The following is a 21643-nucleotide window of genomic DNA, read 5'->3' on the forward strand; positions in this document are numbered from 1 at the left end:
CACCCGAAGAAAGGAAAAAGTTGATTTGTTTGAGCAGCACGGAAAAAGGGGGAATTTGATATTACCGCCTCACCAGCAGTCAAGTGGGAGAGTGATGGTTGGACAATCGCACTCGAGGGCAAACTCTTCTACTGGGGCCGGTGACCGCAAGGGTGTGGACTATCCTTTTTGTGTAAAGTGTGGACAAAAACACCCTGGGGACTGCTCAGTTTCCCCTAGGCGATGTTTTGTGTGCAGAGGAGAGGGTCATAGGTGGAGGAACTGCCAGTATCTTAGTCAAGGGTGTCATTTCTGTGGTGGTAGAGGTCATTACAAGAGGGACTGCCCCAAACGGAACACCGGACAAGTGCAGAGTTATAGACAGCCCAGTCAGAGCCACCAACAGTCAGTCAATGTTAATAGGCCAGTGAGATCTTCTCAATCAGAGGCAAACTCCAGTCGAGGGAAGCCGAGGGCACAAAATGATCGGACCCCGAGGAGGGTCTTCCACCTAACACAGGAGGAGGCCAGGGCTGCATCGGATGTGGTGGCAGGTACACTACTATTGAATGATTTTAATGTGCATGTGTTGTTTGATCCGGGTGCCACCCACTCATTCATTGCTAAGAGAATTGTTGCTAAATTGAGAAAGGAAGTAGAAATAGTAGAGAAGGGATTTGTAATTGGAACTCCAATGGGAAACATGGTTGAAACAAATATTGTATATGTGGATGTGGGGGTTAGTTTATCCGGGTATGAAACAGAAGTAGACTTGATTCCCTTAGAGCTGCATGATTTTGACATAATATTAGGCATGGATTGGTTGAGTAAATACAAGGCTCTAATAGATTGTTATGCTAAAACTGTTACTTTCCAAACACCTAAGGGCGAGAAAATGACTTTTAATGGAGAGAGAGTTCTCAAACTGAATGCTTTAATATCGGTGGTAACAGCTCAAAAACTTTTAAGAAAGGGATGTACGGGATACCTCGCATACATCTTAAACTCTGATGATGAAGGTCCACTATTGAAGGATATTCCTGTGGTGAAGGATTTCCTAGATGTGTTTCCTGAAGAACTACCAGGACTACCCCCGGAGCGAGAGGTAGAGGTGTCTATAAACACTTTCCCTGGAGTCCCACCCATAGCCCAACAACCGTATCGGATGGCTCCAGCAGAACTGAACGAGTTAAAGACTCAATTACAGGAATTATTAGACAAAGGGTTCATACGGCCTAGTAATTCTCCTTGGGGAGCACCGGTCCTATTTGTAAGAAAGAAAGATGGAACTCATAGACTTTGTATTGACTATAGACAGTTGAACAAAATAACAATGAAAAACAAGTATCTGTTACCTCGGATAGATGATTTGTTCGACCAATTAAAAGGAGCGAGGGCATTTTCGAAGATAGATCTGAGATCAGGGTACTATCAGATGAAGATTAAAGAAGCGGACGTAGCAAAGACCGCATTTAGAACTCGTTACGGACACTATGAATTTTTGGTGTTACCGTTCGGGTTGACGAACGCCCCAGCCCTCTTCAATGGATTGATGAATCGGGTTTTTTCAACCATATCTGGATAAGTTTGTGGTGGTATTCATTGATGATATATTGGTGTACTCGAACTCTTTCGAGGAGCACGAGGAACACTTGAGACAAACCTTACAAACCTTGAGGGATCACCAACTATATGCAAAATTGAGTAAATATGAATTTTGGCTTAAAAGAGTGACGTTTCTGGGACATGTCATTTCAGCTGAAGGTGTTTTTGTCGACCCCAAAAAAGTCGAAGCAGTCTTGAAATGGGAAAGACCGACTTCAGTCACTGAAATACGTAGTTTCCTGGGACTTGCAGGATACTATCGGAGATTTATCGAAGGTTTTTCCCTGATTGCAACCCCTTTGACCCAGCTAACTAGGAAGGATAAGAAATGGTTGTGGTCGGAAGAATGTGAGGCAAGCTTCCAAGAATTGAAGAGGAGGCTCACCACTGCTCCAGTGTTAACTCTCCCCTCAGGGACCGAGGGTTTTGTGGTATATAGTGATGCCTCGGGAAAGGGATTGGGTTGTGTTTTGATGCAACATGGGAAGGTGATCGCCTATGCATCAAGGCAATTAAAGACTCATGAGGTGAACTACCCGGTGCACGACCTAGAGTTGGCAGCTGTAGTATTTGCCTTGAGGATATGGAGACACTATTTGTATGGGTCTCGAACCCAAATTTTTACTGATCATAAGAGCCTGAAGTATCTGATGTCGCAAAAGGAGTTGAACATGCGGCAAAGAAGATGGATAGAACTCATTAAGGATTATGATTGCACCATAGAATACCACTCGGGGAAAGCAAACGTGGTGGCAGATGCCCTCAGTCGCAAAAATAAAGCCTCCTTGGGAAGCTTAGCAGTGGGAAAGGGGCGGCAATTGGCAGAATTAAAAGAGTTGGGTGCAGATTTGGGAATCGATGCAAGAGGTGGGTTAGTAGCCCAATTAGTGGTGCGACCAACGTATCGAGAACAGATACTACATGCCCAATTCCATGACAAGGTGGGGTCCAAGATTAGAAAGAATGTGGAGGCCGGGGTAGAAATGAAATTCCGAGTAGCGGATGATGGGTCCCTAATGATGGGACAACGGTTGTACGTGCCTAATGACGAAACAGTCAAACGAATGGTTCTACAAGAAGCACATGAGTCCAAGTTCTCCATACATCCTGGCAGCACTAAGATGTATCGAGACCTGAAACACCTCTATTGGTGGCCTAATATGAAAAGGGAAATAGCTGAGTATGTGTCAAAGTGTGGGATATGTCAACAAGTCAAGGTTGAACACCAAAGGCCTGCGGGACCATTACAACCATTACAAATTCCAGAATGGAAGTGGGAAATGATCACCATGGATTTCGTGTCGGGATTTCCCAAAGGGAGGAAAGGAAATGATGCGATATGGGTCATTGTAGATCGGTTGACGAAATCCGCATTATTCTTGCCTATAAAGATGACCGACTCGGTGGACAAGCTTGCCAAAATCTACATAAATGAGGTGGTACGACTTCATGGGATTCCGGTGTCCATTGTATCGGATCGAGATCCCAGGTTCACCTCTCGACTTTGGCCGAGCATACAAACATGCCTTGGGAAAAGATTGGACATGAGCACTGCGTTTCACCCTCAAAAACGGATGGCCAATCAGAAAGAGTCCATCCAAGTCTTGGAAAGACCTATTACGGGCTTGTGTGCTAGAATTTGGAGGAAACTGGGAGGAACACATGGCATTGGTGGAGTTCACGTATAACAATAGTCAACCAAGCCACAATAGGGATGGCCCCATATGAAGCCTTGTATGGTAGGAGGTGCAGGAAAACTCCTTTGTGTTGGGAGGAAATTGGGGACCGGAAGTTATATGGTGCAGAGTTGGTCCAAGTCACAACGGAGAAAAGTGAGAACTATCAGGGATCGCATCAAAGCCGCACAGGATAGACAGAAGAAGTATGCTGATGTGAGGAGAAGACCTCTCGAGTTCAGTACGGGGGACCAGGTGTTTCTGGAAAGTAGCCCCATGGAAGAACATGTTACGGTTTTGGATTAAAAGGGAAGTTAACTCCCCGCTTCATCGGACCCTTCAAAATCTTACAACGAGTAGGGACCAGTAGCCTACAAGGTAGATTTTCCCCCACAGCTAGCCAAGGTCCATGATGTGTTCCATGTCTCCTTGTTAAGGAAGGCTGACGTGGACCCCGCCCGAGTTCTACCCCAGGTCCCAGTAGAAATTAAGGAAGACTTAACACTGGAATTGAGACCCATAAGGATACTAGATCAAGAAGTGAAGGAGTTACGGAGCAAAAAGATCCCCATCGTCAGAATCTTATGGCGAAATGCTCAAGTAGAAGAGGAAACTTGGGAGAGGGAGGCGGAGATGAGGAAAAAAGTACCCCAATTTATTTGAACTACCAGGTATGGGAGTGTGTGAAACTTCTTAAATTTCGAGGACGAAATTCATATTTAGGAGGGGAGAATGTAAACACCCAAATGAAAATATATATATTTAGAGAGAGAGAGAGAGAGATGATGATGAATACAGTTTTCGCTGCCGATGCAGAAATCGGTAGCGACGCAGTTTTCGCTGCCGATTCTGGATTTGGCAGCAGCGCAGTTTTCGCTGCCGATGCAGAAATCGGCAGCGACACAGTTTCCGCTGTCGATTCTGGATTTGGCAGCGACGCGGATTTCGCTGCCGATTCTGGATTTGGCAGCGACACGGATTTCGCTACCGATGCAGAAATCGGCAGCGACGTAGTTTTCGCTGCCGATGCAGAATTCGGCAGCGATGCAGTTTTCGCTGCCGATTTCTCAATCAGCAGTGATGCAGAGCTGGGAGGGAGGGGTAAAACTGGTTTTAGATAAACCAAACAAGGATAAGGATACACCTAAACCAACCCCCAAACAACCCATTTCATTTGATGGGTAGTATAAATACAAAGAGGGGAGAGAGAATGACCCATCTTCTTCCCAAACCAGCAGCTGCATGCATTCTTCCCTTCCCCTTTCACAACAGAAACGTGAATCAAACTAGTAGAGATTACCTTGTGAGCTTGTGAGGGAAAGATGAGATCTTGAGAGAGGAGTGGGCAGCTGCATAGAGGAGAGGAAAAAGAGAGCTGGAAAACGTGAGAGGAAGAAGAAGGAGGAGAACCAGCAGCTGAAGATAAAAGAATAGTGTCAAACCTTCCTCAAACTTAGTTAAATTCAGGAGGTATGGGTCATGAAACTCCCTTTCCTCTCCCCCTTAAGATCAAAAACAAAAATGAAGAAGAAAAACCCTAAGAAAAATTGATCTAAGACCTAAGCTACCTATGAGGGAAACTGAAATTAACTAGCAGAACTAGCAAACAGAAGTGAAATAAAGTCAATTTCAGAACATCTAACAATTATGGTAGAAGGCTGGCTTTAACTATGGGGTAGGCCAGCATGCATGTGTGTGTGTGTTCTGCTGAAATTTAATGCTTTCTGCTGTGATGTTGCTGCTGGAATTAATGTGTTTTTCTGTGATGATTGTTGCTGAAATCAATGTGTTCTGTTGTGATGTTGTTGCTGAAATTAAATGTTTTTGTTGTGATGTTGCTGCTGGAATTAATATGTTCTGCTGTGATGATTGTTGCTGAAATTAATGGGTTTTGCTGTGATAATTGTTGCTGAAATTAATGTGTTTTGCTGTGATGTTGTTGCTGAAATTTAATGTGTTCTGCTGTGATGTTGTTGCTGGAATTTCTGTTGAAGAACTATGTGCTGAAATTGATGGTTCCGATTTGTGTGTTGCGCAGCGAAATTCTGTTTCGCTGCCGCAACCGAACCTCCTGCAGTGAATCGATATTCGCTGCCAATTTGTGTATTGCGCAGCGAAATTCTGTTTCGCTGCCGAAACTGAACCTCCTGCAGCGAAATTCTGTTTCGCTGCCGAAACCGAACCTCCTGCAGCGAATCGATATTCGCTGCCGATTTGTGTATTGTGTAGCGAAACTCTGTTTCGCTGCCGCAACTGAACCTCCTGCAACGAAATTCTGTTTCGCTGCCGAAACCAAACTCCTGCAGCGAATTGATATTCGCTGCCGATTTGTGTATTGTGCAGCGAAATTATGTTTCGCTGCCGCGACTGAACCTCCTGCAGCGAATCGATATTCGCTGCCGATTTGTGTATTGCGCAGCAAAATTCTGTTTCGCTGCAGCAACTGAACCTCCTGCAGCAAAATTCTGTTTCGCTGCCGAAACCGAACCTCCTGCAGCGAATTGATATTCACTGCCGATTTGTGTATTGTGTAGCGAAATTCTGTTTCGCTGCCGCAACTGAACCTCCTGCAGCGAATTGATATTCGCTGCCGAATAGTGTGTTGCGCAGCGAAATTCTGTTTCGCTGCCGAAACCGAACCTCCTGCAGCGAATCGATATTCGCTGCCGATTTGTGTATTGTGCAGCAAAATTCTATTTCGCTGCCGCGACTGAACCTCCTGCAGCGAATTGATATTCGCTGCCGAATTGTGTGTTGTGCAGCGAAATTCTGTTTCGCTGCCGAAACTGAACTTCCTGCAGCGAATCGATATTCGCTGCCGAGTTGTGCGTTGTGCAGCGAAACTGTGGCACCAACAGCGATGCAGTTTTCGCTGCCGAACGGGCTGCCAGCAGCGAAACAGTTGTCGCTGCCGAACGAGCAGCCTGCAGCGAACCAGTTCTCGCTGCCGAATTAGGCAGCCCGCAGCGAACCAGTTCTCGCTGCCGATTCCTACGATAAGCCTCCTAGGCACGAATGATTTAAATGCTAGTAACAATTTCATGATATGATGGTGTAAAATATGGAACACTTGAATATGAACTCTTGAAATAAGTGTGATGATGAATATGATTAAAAAATAAAATAAATACAACTGTGCTGATTTGTGACCATTGATGTCTTAGGTGGTGCGGTCGGGATTGGACCATCATCAAGACAGGAACGACCCACAGGTGGAGCAGGTAGGTGACTTGCACCTTCCTTTTTCTTACGTTGAATCTTGAAATATTTTAACTTGAGCACTATCATATTGTTAGAACCGATATTAGATTGTTGAACGCTTAAATGTTGATTAAAGATTGATTAGCTTCGGCTAATGGCATCCGAATAGATGGCCGGGACAAAAGAGTGATTAGCTTCGGCTAATGGCATCCAAACGGATGGCCGGGACAAAGAATGATTAGCTTTGGCTAATGGCGTCCGAATGGATGGCCGGGATGAAGGATTGATTAGCTTCGGCTAATGGCATCCGAACGGATGGCCGGGACAAAGAATGATTAGCTTGCGCTAATGGCATCCTAATGGATGGCCGGGATGAAGGATTGATTAGCTTCGGCTAATGGCATCCAAACGGATGGCCGGGACAAAGAATGATTAGCTTTGGCTAATGGCGTCCGAATGGATGGCCGGGATGAAGGACTGATTAGCTTCGGCTAATGGCATCCAAACGGATGGATGGCCGGGATAAAAGAGGGACTCCGCTGCCGATGCAGAAATCGGCAGCGACGCAGTTTCTGCTGCCGATTCTGGATCGGCAGCGACACTGTATTCACTGCCGATACAGAAATCGGCAGCGACCTAATTTTCGCTGCCGATACAGAAATCGGCAGCGACGCAGATTGCGCTGCCGATTGTGGATCGGCAGCAACGCAGATTGCTCTGCCGATTCTGGATCGGCAGCGACGCAGATTCCGCTGCCGATACAGAAATCGGCAGCGACGCAGATTCCGCTGCCGATTCTGGATCGGCAGCGACACAGTTTTCGCTGCCGATTCCTTGATCGGCAGCAATGCAGTTTCTGCTGCCGATTTTAGGATCGGCAGCGACGCAACTTTCATCATGGAATCTGGATGGATGGCCGACATAAATGAATGACTAGTTTTGGCGAATGGCATCCGAAAACTTGTGTATCTATATGTACTACTTGTTGTTATAGCAAATACATGAAGAAATTATAATTGTTAATGCTTTACATAATTGCCAAACCGTTAGTTACCATTCTTATTATTATTAAGTGTTTGCATTCTCTTAAATGTTTGTACTGCTGCAGGGACTTCACACCAACGAGATGCCTAGGAAACCTGATACACGGGAACCTACTTTTGCAAGGAATTATGTAGATGTATTTTAAATCACAATGTATTTTGTAGGGATCAATGTACTGAATGTATAACTTTTATTAGATCCTTTTTGTTTAAAATTGTGATGACTATTAGTAGGTTAAGACTGCAAACTCATGTCTATGTATATATTTTTAATATGAACTTCAAATCAAGCAACCTTAATATTACGTGTTTGTGTAAGTTTCACTTTGAAACGAAATGTTGATTGTATGGATTGTATTTTAATGATGTGAGGATTTAGATCCATTGATTGCCGGCACCATGTGGATTGAATGCATATATAAAAAAAAAAAAAAAAAATTACTGTGTTTTGGGCTTGTAAAGCCGGGTTGTTACACTGCTCCTGTCAATTATACAATTTATAAGATCCCACATCGGTGGGTGAGGGGTGTGTTGCTGGCCTTATAAGTGGTGCTGGTCAGGCTCAGAAATGGGCTCGCGTCACCAGGAACAAAACCATGAGGGCGGTAAGGCCCAAAGCGGACAATATATGGCAAGTTGGGCCGGGCCGTTACATTTGGTATCAGAGCCGACCTCACTGGTTGTCCGGTTGTGCCGACGGGGTCGTCGGGCTCCTTAAGGAGGGTGGATTGTAAGATCCCACATCGACGGGTGAGGGGTGTGTTGCTGGTCTTATAAGTGGTGCTGGTTGCCAACTTATTATACGCGTTTTAGGGCGTCAGGCTCAGAAATGAGCTTGCGTCACTAGGAACAAAACCGTGAGGGCGATAAGGCCCAAAGCGGACAATATATGGCAAGTTGGGTCGAGCCGTTACACAATTAATGGGCATGAATATACAATGGGATACTATTTAGCAGATGAGATTTATTCTAATCGGTCAACTTTTGTTAAGACAATCCCAAGGCTATTAGGAGCAAAGAGAAAATATTTTTCAAGTAAACAAGAGTTTGCAAGAAAGGATGTATAGCAGGCATTTGGAGTGCTCCAATCTCGTTTTGCAATTGTATATGGACCTGTTCGATATTGGGATGAAGAAACACTTGCAAATATTATGAAAGCTTGCATAATAATGCATAATATGATTATTGAGGATGAAGGAGTAATGAACCTTGGATTTGACCATGAACGTGAAGTCAATTCCTTCATATCAGTGTCACATGGTGAAATACCAGAATTACATGATTTTCTTCAAACTCATAAATCGAATCAGGAATAGAGCAACTAGCTCTCAACTACAAGAAGATTTGGTTGAACATTTATGGGAAAAATATGGTAACGAGTAAAATCATTAGCTTTGAACTTCTTATGTCATCATAATTTTCAAGTTTTTTATGTTTTTTTTTTTTCATTATGGTTGTTATCTTTTAAATTAATTAATCCTACTTATTGTTGTTAAGTGTTAGAAGAACTTCAAAAAAGTATTATGAATTGATACCACTTTTATAACAATATATTTAAAATAACCAATAAATTTCTAAATATTTAATTAAAAATACATTACATTAAACAATAAATAAATCTAGTTAATTAAAATACATTACATTAAATAATAAATAAATCTAGTTAATTAATAATTAAAACCCCTCCTTTGTATAATTTCTAACTTTCTATTTTGAAAATACGCTGCAGAAATTGGATCCAAACTAGAAATATTTATTTTCATAATTTGTTCTTCTTTCTCAATCCTGTCCAATTCTTGTTTCTCTTGACTTTGTTGAATCATCATAGCTTTGTTGCTCTAAACATAATTTTTTCTGTCTTGTTTCTTTTTGATCCTCAATTTCAACTAAAGTATCCCTAAATTGTTATAAGAGATTTGTTATAGTTGTCTCCCCAACTTTATCTTTTCCTTGTTTACGTTTAAGTCGTTCCTTTACAACCTTCTTACCAATTGGTCTATTTTGATAAATCAACGGTTCACTGTCTTCTCCTAAACTAACAGAATCAGGGGTAGATGGAGCTGATGAAGTCGAACTTGCATTGACATGACTTTTTTGTTTCTTGTTTGACCTTTGATGTTGACTTGCACGCTCAAATTGTCATTTGGATTCTTTTCTTAGGATAACCCAACAATGTTCTAGTTAAAATCGTTTGCCAATGCAAGAAGCATACATTTGTTGAGCATCATTAATCTGGTAAGTAAAAAATTAGAGAAATTAAATAATGTTAAAATATATGTTAAACAATTTAACATGAAAATGAATATTAAAATTACCCTTGATTCTTTGGTCATTCCACTTTGCTGATGATTTTCAATTTGAGTAACAAATCCAACAAATTTACCGACTTCTTTATTTATTTCTTGTCATATATTTGAGATGCTTATTTGAGAATGATTATTCAAGTTTCCTCCCTTCTCTACAAAGTAAGCATGCACTTGAGCCCAAAACTGTTTTGTTTGTTGTTCAACTCTTGTAATTGAATCTTTGCTTGTATTTAGCCATACAGAGACAAGTAAACAATCTTTCTCTGGTGAGAAGTTTTTACTTCCTTGTGATTTTTTTGTTGTATGGACATTTAAATTCGAGTATGTTAAGTCATCAATTAATTGATTAGAATCAATTGGTTGAGAAAGAATATCTTCTGACTCACTCATAAGAAAGTTGGTGAAAGAGCTTGAAAAATTTAAATCCATCTACATTAAAAAAAAAAAAAAAAAAACCTCAAGTTAAAACCTTATAGGAGAGTGTAAAAGAAGCGCACATTCAATGTCTAGCAATTTTATAGTTTACATACATGTGAATTAATAACAAGCATTGCATTCTACTTGTTCTAATATTATAATTTGACTATTTTTTGGAACTAAGAAAGGATTGATATACTGGTTTAATTGCATTTTCAACAAGACAAAATATAATTAACCTCAAATTAAAACAGACAATCAAAAATAAATTTTAAATATATCACTCTATGTTTTTATCAATATCAGCTACCATTATTACTTCCTCTTAATTTTGTCAAAGATAACAACATAAATAAAAAATTGTTTTCCTTAATCCATATCAAAAACATAAAATTACAAAGAAATAAAAATCATCATAAATATCAAATTAACAACAAAAGATCTACAAAATCAAGAGATATTGAAGAGAAAAAATATAAAGTTTTTTAAATAAACATATCTTTTAATTTCAGCTAATTAACACAACCGATGTTATTAATTAACCAGAGAATAATTAATTCTTATTTTTCTAAATATGAGAGAAGAGTGAGGTATAATACAAGATTTAAAACAAAAACAAGTTTCTTTCCTTGTTTTTAAAGAAAAAAAAATATTATTGATCAACGGCTATAAAAATAGCTATTGGCAACATTAATTTTTTTATTATTATTTCTACAAAAACCTGTAGAAATAGCTCTTCTCAAATTAAACATTATTTTAGCTTTTCTGTTGCCAGCTACATTGGAATGATAAATTAAAGAAACAAAAGTTAAAAAGACACGTTTTAACTTTGCCTTTTTATTTACCTCTCCGGTTGGAGATGCTTTAATTAGTAATTACAGTGAGTTTTTAAAATATCTGGAGTTGTACTAATTACTCAATTTTTACAATAGAAAACAATATAACAGTGAGTTTTTTACTTCCACCACATTCTTCCTAAATCATACGTGGCACTAAAGACAAATTAAAAAAACATGGAAATAAAACGCACGGCATCATGGTTTGTTTTATTTATACTCATTATTTGAATTTAACAGCTATGTCAACAGTTGATTTCTCCTGTGCCCTTCTCTTATAAATCCCCCCCTCGCAACACAAAATGGCCTCTCCCTACCGCGTTCACCACTGCCAAAACCAAGTATCCATCCCCGCCGCCGCCACTCACTGCTGTTAGAGCAACCTCTCCACCCAACCTCTCCACCCACCACCATCACCAGCACCACAAGTATCAATTGATCCGCATCTTCAATCCCTGTTTCTCTCCTCCAACAGCAGCAGCAACACCACCAACCCCGTCTCTTCTCTCCTTGTCTTGACAAGAGAAACAACCCCCAAAAAAAAAATCACCAAAGAACAAACTTTCTCCCTCAAAAGCTATATTTTCAAGAAGAAGATGACCCCCATCAAACCCATTTTTTTCTCTCTCCTCTTCTTCAACGAATCAACACTCTCGAGTCCTCCCTTCACCATATTTCTACTTCTAGGAATAATATTAGTCATTACTATCCTTCACGTACTCTCAGAGACACAGCTGCACGTGTTATTCGAACCCATTTTCGTGCCTTTCTTGTTCACCGATCAACCCTAAGCCAGCTCAAGGAGCTTGCTTTTATCAAATCCAGTTTTAACTCGCTGAAGTATTCTATTTCTTCTAAATCCCTTTTTGATTTTGAGGTTGTTTCTCGTAAAGCCATGGACTTGCTGCTCAAACTTGACTCCATTCAGGTATATCATTAATGGGTCTTTGTCAAATTTGTGGGGGTTGTTGTTGGGTGGTGATCCTATGATCAGAGATGGAAGAAGGTCAGTTACTAAAGATTTGGTAAGGTTTTTGGAGTTCATTGATGGGTTTGCAGTTAAAAGGCATGAACGTTCATGTAATTCTGCTAGGAATGTGAGGGTCTTAGGGAAGAGTAACAACGCTAGGATCTTGAATGCCAAGAATGATTATGGTGGTTATGGAAATTTGATTGAGAATCCTAGAAGTAGTATGGGTATTGCCTGGAATCAAAATGGGAGTTTAGTTTTCTCTGCTCCAGTGCCTGTAAAGATGGAATCGAGAGCTGATTTGATGAAGAAGAGAAAGGCTGTGAAAATTGTCACATAGTTTGTGGTGGGATTTGTGTGTAATCTGCTACTTTCTCCCAGAAATTTTAGATGTTGAGTGAATAATAAATCCCACAACTGAGATTGTTTTAACTCTATATATTTTACCGATTCACCACTCATTTCTTCAAAAGTGCATTTGCTGCTGGTAGAAAATGTGTTCCTGTGCATTTTAACCCTTCATCTGAATTACTCTGTCAAAATACCTCTCTTCATGCTAGAAGTTTCTTCAGCAGGAGATGTTCCAGCCACGCGCGCAGAAGCACTCTCTGCACATTTTAGTGTGACATATCGAATAATGCAATACTAAGGACGCCAGAAAAGAGAATGAGACTCTGTTGCTAATGCCATGGTCACCTCTATTCCTCTTCTATGATCAAGATATTCCTCTTTTGATTACAAAGCATTGTAAAAGACACGACCGTGCCTCATTCTCGTTCTGGGAAAAACATTTGTTTGACGTTTTTAATGCCTTAATGTTTTTTTTTTTTTTTTTTTTAACAACCATGTATGGCTTCTCCATCATCAAGTTTTAGTAGTTTCGTTATTTAGGTTACACAGCATGGTTCTATTTTTTTTTTCATTATAAAAAAGATGATAAGGTGATGAAAGCATTTCTAAAAAAAGTAAAAAAACTTGAGATTCAAGTCAGTGATCTAATTGACTTTAATAAATTTATATAATTTTAATAATATAAAGACAATAAAAAATTTGTTAAAAAAAAACTAACAAAAAAAAAAGATTAAAAAAAACTAATTTGATTCCATTAGGGTTAATATGTCAAATCTACAATTTAGTTGTGATATTGGGGTAATTCTATCGAAATCAAATTAAATAAACCAATGAAGCTTACTTATCAAATAATTCAATATTAAAGAGTGAAATTAAAAAAAAAATCATTTGTAACGGAAAAAAATAAATCCAACTTAATATGGATTGCCTGGTTAACCTTGATATGGATATAAGATTAAGATAACTCCTCCATAGAAGGGAAAATAAGAAACCAAAAAAACATGAAGATTAATTCCCAACAAATCAAACATTAAAGGATAAAATTGAAAAAAAAATTGAATAAAGAACCTAAAAAACAAGATCAAAATCACTTGTGTTAATATTCAAAACTTGAGACCCTGGCCATGAATTCAGGAATAACCCCATAGGATACAAACCATAAAAAATAATAAAGTACAATTCTTAATCCCAAAATAATTAGGGATGAAATTGGGGGAAAAGACAATAAGAGAATGATAAAAACAAAACAAATAGTAATAAAAAGAAAGGGAACCAAATTTGACATAAAAATAAATCAAAATCAAATCTTAAAGGATGAATTTGAAAACAAAATTCAATTACTATTCAAAACTCGAGACCCTTATCATGAGCGCATGATTAACCTCATAGAAGGCAAATTCTAAAAAATAATAAAGTAAAATTCTTATTCATAAAATAATAAGGGATGAAATTGAGGGGAAAAAGACAATGAAAAAATGATAAAAACAAAACAAATAATAATAAAAAGAACGGGAACCAAATTTGACATAAAAATTAATTAAAATCAAATATCAATGGATGAATTTGAAAACAAAATTCAATTAGGAAAAGGATAAAAAAGAAATGGATGAAATTGAAAATAAAATTCAATTAGAAAAAGGATAAAAAAAATACAATTAAAAGAATGAAGACCAAATTTAATATAAAATTAAATGATATCAAATGATTAGGATAGATTTGAAAAAAAAAAATCTACAAAAGATAAAATAAAATAAGTAGCAATTAAAAGAATAAAAATCACATTGTATACAAAAAAACAAATGAAATGAAACTTTTGTATTTTACTAAGGAGAAGAGAGAGAAAAAAAAAAGAAAAAAAAAATTCACTATAGTCACACCACCAACATGCTCCCCTCCCAGTAAAAGGCATAAGCTCTTACCACCCACTTGTCATCCATGTTTTCCATTAAAATAATTTTATGTATATTAAAATATCAAATTTCTCCTGAGTCTATTTGATAATTACAAAAAAGCTATAATGAAATGATTAAAACACCCTTGAACATTAGTTCAAGAAAATAAAATTTCAAGAATAGTTAAAAAAAAAAATTGAAAATTTTTAATTAGGACCTCTCCACGACTACTACAATAGGCTTTGGAGAAAGTTTTATCAAGTTAGGTTGGGGTAGTTCATGAACTTCTATAAAACAAGTCTCCTGTTAGAAGAGATTTAAGTTAGTAAATTATAGGATATGAATAATTTATAACACAGAGAATGAAAGATATAGAAAAATATATATTAAAATGAAAGTATAATGGGGTGGCAAATTCATTGTAGCAATATATTTAGTTTTCTTGGTAGGAAAGTTAGAAGGTTATAAAATAGGAGTATTTTTCATCCTTTTTTTTTTTTTTATTTACGTGGGTGTTCGGGCTAGTTTGCGCGCACCACGACTAATCCCACGACCCACTGAACATCCTGTAAACCCAATGAACATGTAAGACACCGCGGGGGTGACAGGCGTGCACAGTGAGGTTTGAACCCTGGTGCAGAAGAAGGGAACAAACCCCTTCCACCACTAGACCAAGACCTCAAGTGCGTATTTTTCATCTTTTTACATTGATTCATTGATTATTAAAAAATTAAACTAAATAAAAACTTATTTTAAAATTGTCCTACATTATCATGCATGCAGAAAAAATAGTATATATTACTTCTAAGAGAAAGAGAAATCTTAAATGATTTATGTATGTATAACTGTGCTAATTACTAAAAACTTACCGATTAATACATATCACTAGTGATGTTTAAGATATAATTATGTATTTTTTAAAACCAAATCTAAGTATCAATATCTTAAATGAATTTAAAAAATAAAATTATTAAGTATATAAGATTCTTCGCATTAAGTTATTAAAAATGTAATTTTAGAAGGTGCTATAAAAATCATTATTTTTTTTTAATGTAAGAAATCTAAGTCAGATTGGGTACTCAAAGAATAAAAAATACCTTCTATCCAATGTGTAAAAGTTATATGCTAGGGTATTTGTAAACATTGTTGTGCTGGGCTTATTTTATGAATATTATAAATATTCATTAGTTGGGCTTATATTATTAATTTTCATGAGTTGAATTTCATTGAAACTGAGATTTGAGCTTATAAATTAGCCCAAAACAATTTAAGCGTAATTATCAACTAAATCAATGAATATTTTCTAAAAGAATCAGTTGTATTAAAAGAATAGAACAATTTGTTGTTATTGGGTATACAAATTAATCTAGACCCGCCATTACTGACGGAGGGTGACAAAAAAAGTTAGGGGGCAATGTAGAAATAATATGACTTCAAGGAAAGGGAAGATTAAGAAATTACAAGGGTCTATATGAAACACAACTAACTTTAAAGGACTATCGTGAACTTTTGAATTTTTTCAGGGGGCATGGCCCTCTCCTAGTTGGTCTAGATTATTTCCTTACCCATTACCGAACTCGTGATATTTATATTTTATGGTTTTTTACTCATCATTATTTATAATATTTATATTATCTTTATTTGATAGATTAAATTGGATCAAATAATATAAATATTACAAATAAATTAGTTTTTTTGACACCCCTGTTATATATTTAGCAAATTAAATACAGATGCATGAAAAAATCACCCGAACCCGATCCATTGCCATCCTAACCTCAACCCATAATCGGCAGGTTACCTGCTACGTTTGCTTAATATCCTGTCAAAACAACCACGCTCTTGCTAAAGTAGCCATAGAAATTCATGAATGGCCCAACAAAGAGTACTATATCCAAAACAACCAAGCTCTTGCTCGCCCCTAAAACGACCCGATACCAGTCTCTCTTAAAACACTATGGAGCCTCTCAATCCCTCACCAGAACAATACAACTCCATGCCCACCTCATTACCTCTGGCCTTCTTTCCATCGATATCCGGTCAGTCCTTGTCGCTACCTATGCGCATTGTGGGTACGTACATAATGCACGCAAACTGTTCGATGTATTGCCTCAACGAGGCACGCTCTTATATAATTTCATGATTAAAATGTATATAGCTAAGGGGGATTATTTTGAAGCGATGAAGGTGTTTCTTGAAATGCTTGGATCAAAAGATTGCTGCCCGGATAATTATACATACCCGTTTGTTATTAAAGCCTGTAGTGAATTGTTATTGGTTGAATATGGTAGAGTGCTTCATGGGCTGACGCTAGTGTCAAAGTTTGGTTCACACTTGTTTGTGCTGAATTCTTTATTGGCAATGTATATGAATTGTGGGGAAGTGGAGGAGGCAAGAAAGGTTTTTGATGCAATGAAAGAGAAGAGTGTGGTTTCTTGGAATACTATGATAAATGGGTATTTCAAGAATGGGTTTGCAAATACTGCTTTGGTGGTTTTTAACCAAATGGTGGATTCTGGGGTTGAGATTGATGGTGCTAGTGTGGTTTCTGTGTTGCCGGCTTGTGGGTATTTGAAGGAATTGGAAGTGGGGAGAAGGGTTCATGGATTAGTGGAAGAGAAGGTTTTAGGTAAAAAGATAGTGAGCAATGCATTGGTGGATATGTATGCTAAGTGTGGTAGTATGGATGAGGCGAGGTTGGTTTTTGATAACATGGTTGAAAGGGATGTAGTGAGTTGGACTTCAATGATTAATGGGTACATTTTGAATGGTGATGCGAAAAGTGCATTATCACTTTTTAAGATTATGCAGATTGAAGGGTTACGACCCAATTCAGTGACTATAGCCTTGATTCTTTTGGCTTGTGCTAGTTTGAATAATTTGAAGGATGGTCGTTGCTTGCATGGTTGGGTGATGAAGCAAAGGCTTTATTCAGAAGTTGCTGTAGAGACTTCATTGATTGACATGTATGCAAAATGCAATTGTCTTGGCCTAAGTTTCTCAGTCTTTACTAGAACTTCAAGAAAGAAAACAGTTCCATGGAATGCAATGCTCTCTGGTTTTGCTCATAATAAACTTGCAACCGAAGCAATAGGACTTTTCAAGAAAATGCTAATGGAAGGAGTGGAAATAAATGCTGCAACATGCAATAGTCTCCTTCCTGCATATGGCATTCTTGCTGATCTGCAGCCTGTAAACAATATAAACAGTTATCTAATGAGGTCTGGGTTTGTTTCAAATATTCAAGTTGCCACATCTCTGGTTGATATATATTCCAAGTGTGGAAGTTTAGAATCTGCTCACAAGATTTTTAATACTATCCCTGTAGATGTCCAGGACATTTGTGTGTGGAGTATAATTATAGCTGGTTATGGAATGCATGGACATGGTGAGACTGCTGTTTTACTTTTCAAACAAATGGTTCAGTCTGGGGTGAAGCCAAATGACGTTACTTTTACTTCAATATTGCAATCTTGCAGCCATGCTGGCTTGGTGGATGATGGCTTGGATTTGTTCAAATTCATGCTCAAGGATCACCAAACAATCCCCAATGATGATCATTACACATGCATGGTTGATTTGCTTGGTCGTGCTGGTCGAATGGATGAAGCTTATGATCTGATAAAGACAATGCCATTTATGCCAGGCCATGCTGTATGGGGTGCATTGCTTGGTGCTTGTGTGATGCATGAAAATGTTGAATTGGGAGAGGTTGCAGCAAAATGGCTTTTTGAGCTCGAGCCAGATAACACAGGAAATTATGTTCTGCTGGCCAAACTTTATGCTGCACTGGGAAGGTGGGAAGATGCGGAAAATGTGAGACAAAGGATGGATGACATCGGATTACGAAAAGCACCCGCCCGCAGTATGATTGGGGTTGGAACTGTGAATTGGTAACATGCTATCTATATCAAATGGATAAACTAGTTAGCTTGCTAATGCTAATCTGCAGAGACAAATTTTCATCCAAAGCTACAGTCAGCACAAGAATTGAAGAGTATAATTGAATGTGCTGATTGCTTAGAAACCATATATTAAAGAGACGTGATTAAACCAATGATTTTCCAGTTCAGTGCATCTATTGACCTTAAATTTTAGCAGATAAGGGGAAATTGTATGTCGAACCAATTGGTGCAGCTTCGTTTCATGGAAGAATCGATTGCCACCCTGATTTTGAAGAATGTGGCGAGCTCAAGTGGAAGAGAGATCAGTGTCCTTGAGTGTTTAGTCTTTGGGACTAGCCTTGTAGGGCTAGTAGAATTACATGAAAATTAAGTAGGATGACCCATCAATTGTACCATAGTACATTTTATTGGCACGAGCTATGGAGATAGCTTTCTTGATGTGGTTCATGGCATCCCTGACCCCATGACAAGATGATTGGTGTGACAATGGCAATGTTGATGGATTTTGTTCGTGTACTCTCATCCTACCACCCAATCGATGATTTTGCATTGAGTTATCAATGCACCTTATCAAATAATCTTCCAAGTTGAGTTGGTATGGATTTAACTTCATGGAATTGCAGCAGATGTTGATGTGATATTATTATTCATTTAAGATGGATGTAGACTAATCACGGTGATGATGGCTGCTTTCTAAGGGAATGGTTTTGCTGGTTGTGAACTTCCTGCAAGAAAAATATGTATGGCTTGGTATTCTCTTTCATTTATGAGGGTTGATTGTTTCATCTTGTTTTCAACATTTCCATCAATGAATTGATTGCATATACAACAAAATAAAATGAAAGAGTCAGAAACACGGTGCATTTGACAAGTACTAGCTCTTTAACCTGACCTGACCTGATTTTTTTATAGTCTTACTTTATAGTATTTAGAAAATATATAATTAGTGGTATTTTATTAGTTAGATGTATTTTAAAGAAGAAGACAGATATATATATATATATATATATATATATATATATATATATATAAAAGAATATAAAATTCCTAGCCCATCAAAAGCATGTAGGATTTATCTCTTCTAGCTATATCTTTTCATCTTTTTAAAGTCTCGTGAAGGGAGAAAGGGAATTTAAGGTTTTTGGGACACAAAAAAATAGATTTAATAGACAGTAAAATAATAAGTGGAGGTGAGTGAGTGAGTATGTATATATACAGTAATTAGAACTATTAATTTCTTGCAAGTGGATTGGTCTCTGATATTGGAAGGCAAATAAGGAGAAGGATATCTCAAAGACCTCCTAACAAATTTAAGAAGGTGACATGCAGATATCTCTCTCATTGGGTGAGTTTCTGTGTAATACAGTATTTGAGGAAAAATGATCTCTTAGAATTTAACTTATTGGAAGAAAAGTATGTATTAGGGAAGGAAGCCGTCGCATTTTCGATGGTACAGTGAAATCCTGAAAGGGGCAAAACTGCTGTTTGAAGTTGCGCCTTAACTTTTTTTCCCGTTTGGGAGTGAAATACTTTTGGACCTTGAAAAAATAGAACCACCTTTTGACCTTCATATAAGGTTTTAGTTTTAGAAAACAAGTTTGAAATTGTAATATTTGCTGTTTTCGTGGTTTTTAAAAAATTTTAAAAATATATTTTTAATTAAAATCATCATAAAATATATCTTTATATTTACATTTAAAATAAATAAAATTATCAGGATAGTATTGTATCAGTTTAATTTTTATATATATATTTTTAATTTTTTATATATCACTAGACAAAAAAAAAATTATAATATAGAGCAAATAAAGAGTTAATCACACCAGAAAATTTAGTTCAGGTCTTTATACTAAATGATTCAAAGTTGGGGGTTTTGAAGTTATCTAAGCACTATGATAAATGAAATAAAATAATTAAATTAAATTAAATTAACTGAAACATATTAAGAGAAAAACATTGGTCTTAAGTAAACATCCAGAAAAAAAAAATCAAAATTGATAATCAAAACGATATGTCAATTTATATTTTTGAATATTTATCTTTCCTTAATATTACTTAGTTGACCGATCCGTAATATAACTAACCCTAACCATTAAACAACCACAATGTCTATACTAATAATTTAATTCAATGGCAACCTTAAGAACTAGATAGGTTGATAAATCTAAATAACATAATTGTCTGCAGTCTATGTTTGATTTAATTGAATATTTTTCCTAAGATTAACAATATAAATTCACCATAATTATTAAACTTAGTCATTTCACAAGTTAAATATCACAACTCTGATTTTGATAATAAACTTAGCAATAGATTGGTTAAACTAATAATTTAGAGTCTGCTCTAACAATCAAACTAAACAATCATAGAAATTAAACATAGAAAAAATATTCATACTCATTATATAAACTGAAAAATAAAAGATAAAATAGATCTTATAGTTTTTAAAATCCGAAGGTTTATGTATCCTTTCAACCAAGAAAAATAACTTAGTCTTGCATGATCATTGAAAAACTAAAGAGAAAAGATGAAAACATAATCTCGGGTGTATGAAAAAGGTGAGAGTTTTTTTTCTTCTTTCTGGATGCCGTCCATTTTTTCTCTTTTCTTTTTATCTAATAAAAAATCCATCTTCACCACACTCCTACTAATCCATTTGTATCCTTAAAAAAAAAAAAAATAGAAGTCCTTTCTAAGGTAGACAATCTATATTTAAGTAGTACAATAACTACTTTCATATAAAAAAAAAAAGGAAAAACAAATCTTGTATAAAATCTTCAAGCTTTGAATTTGGACTTAGTGAGGTTAATTTTCCAAAAAAAAAAAAAAAGATCTTTCCCTACAAAGAAATAATTATCATGTCAATTTAGATGCTTGGGAAGCAAGTTGAACTTATTTCTTCATAAAACCTATCAGCTAACAGAATTTATAGGTTGTTTTATTAGAAAAATCATATCTCTCTTATATGAGCTTTTTTTTCTATTGAAATTTGGTTGGTCGAGAGGTACTTAAGTCAAGAATCCAACAAAATTGAGTTTGCATCAAATAGACTTTTATAACTTAAGATATTCAATTTGGAATGACTGAAGGTAAAAATTAGCAGAATGTGAGACATGTCTTTGAAGGTTGTGATTTACATGCTCTTTCTTTCTTCTTGTCATATATGTATAGAAATATATGGATGTTAGCTTTCTAATTCCACTGGAATCACTTTATTTCGATCTCTACAGCTCAAGTTTTGCGTAAAACATTGATCGAAGGTCAAATTAGTAAATATTCGACACAAGTTGGAACATGATCTGAATTTTATCTTCAAATTACTCCTTTTCGAATCTTACATCTAAAAGTACCTTCAAAACATAAAACAAAGAATATCAAGGTATTTTATAAATAAAACATAGAAAAAATACTAGGTAAATATGGATAAAACTAACTAACTAATAATATGGTTGCATCAAATAT

The 21643-nt window shown here is 36.8% G+C and overlaps 1 protein-coding gene and 1 pseudogene across 1 annotated transcript; both read left to right on the forward strand.

Moving 5' to 3' along the window:
- Positions 1 to 11365: 11365 nt before the first annotated feature.
- On the forward strand, positions 11366 to 12828 carry LOC118055106 (uncharacterized; annotated as a pseudogene).
- Positions 12829 to 15924: 3096 nt separating this feature from the next.
- On the forward strand, positions 15925 to 18978 carry LOC118055107 (pentatricopeptide repeat-containing protein At5g39350). Its single transcript, XM_035066905.2, has one exon. It carries the CDS (start codon positions 16143 to 16145, stop codon positions 18171 to 18173), a length of 2031 nt encoding a protein of 676 aa, XP_034922796.1. The 5' UTR covers positions 15925 to 16142; the 3' UTR covers positions 18174 to 18978.
- Positions 18979 to 21643: the final 2665 nt, after the last annotated feature.

This window comes from Populus alba, chromosome 4 (assembly GCF_005239225.2).
Source record: "Populus alba chromosome 4, ASM523922v2, whole genome shotgun sequence".
Taxonomy (NCBI): Eukaryota; Viridiplantae; Streptophyta; class Magnoliopsida; order Malpighiales; family Salicaceae; genus Populus; species Populus alba.

What these genes read in the sequence shown, in the direction of transcription:
- LOC118055107 (XM_035066905.2), top strand. Translation starts at nt 16,143, where the DNA reads ATGAATGGCCCAACAAAGAGTACTATATCCAAAACAACCAAGCTCTTG.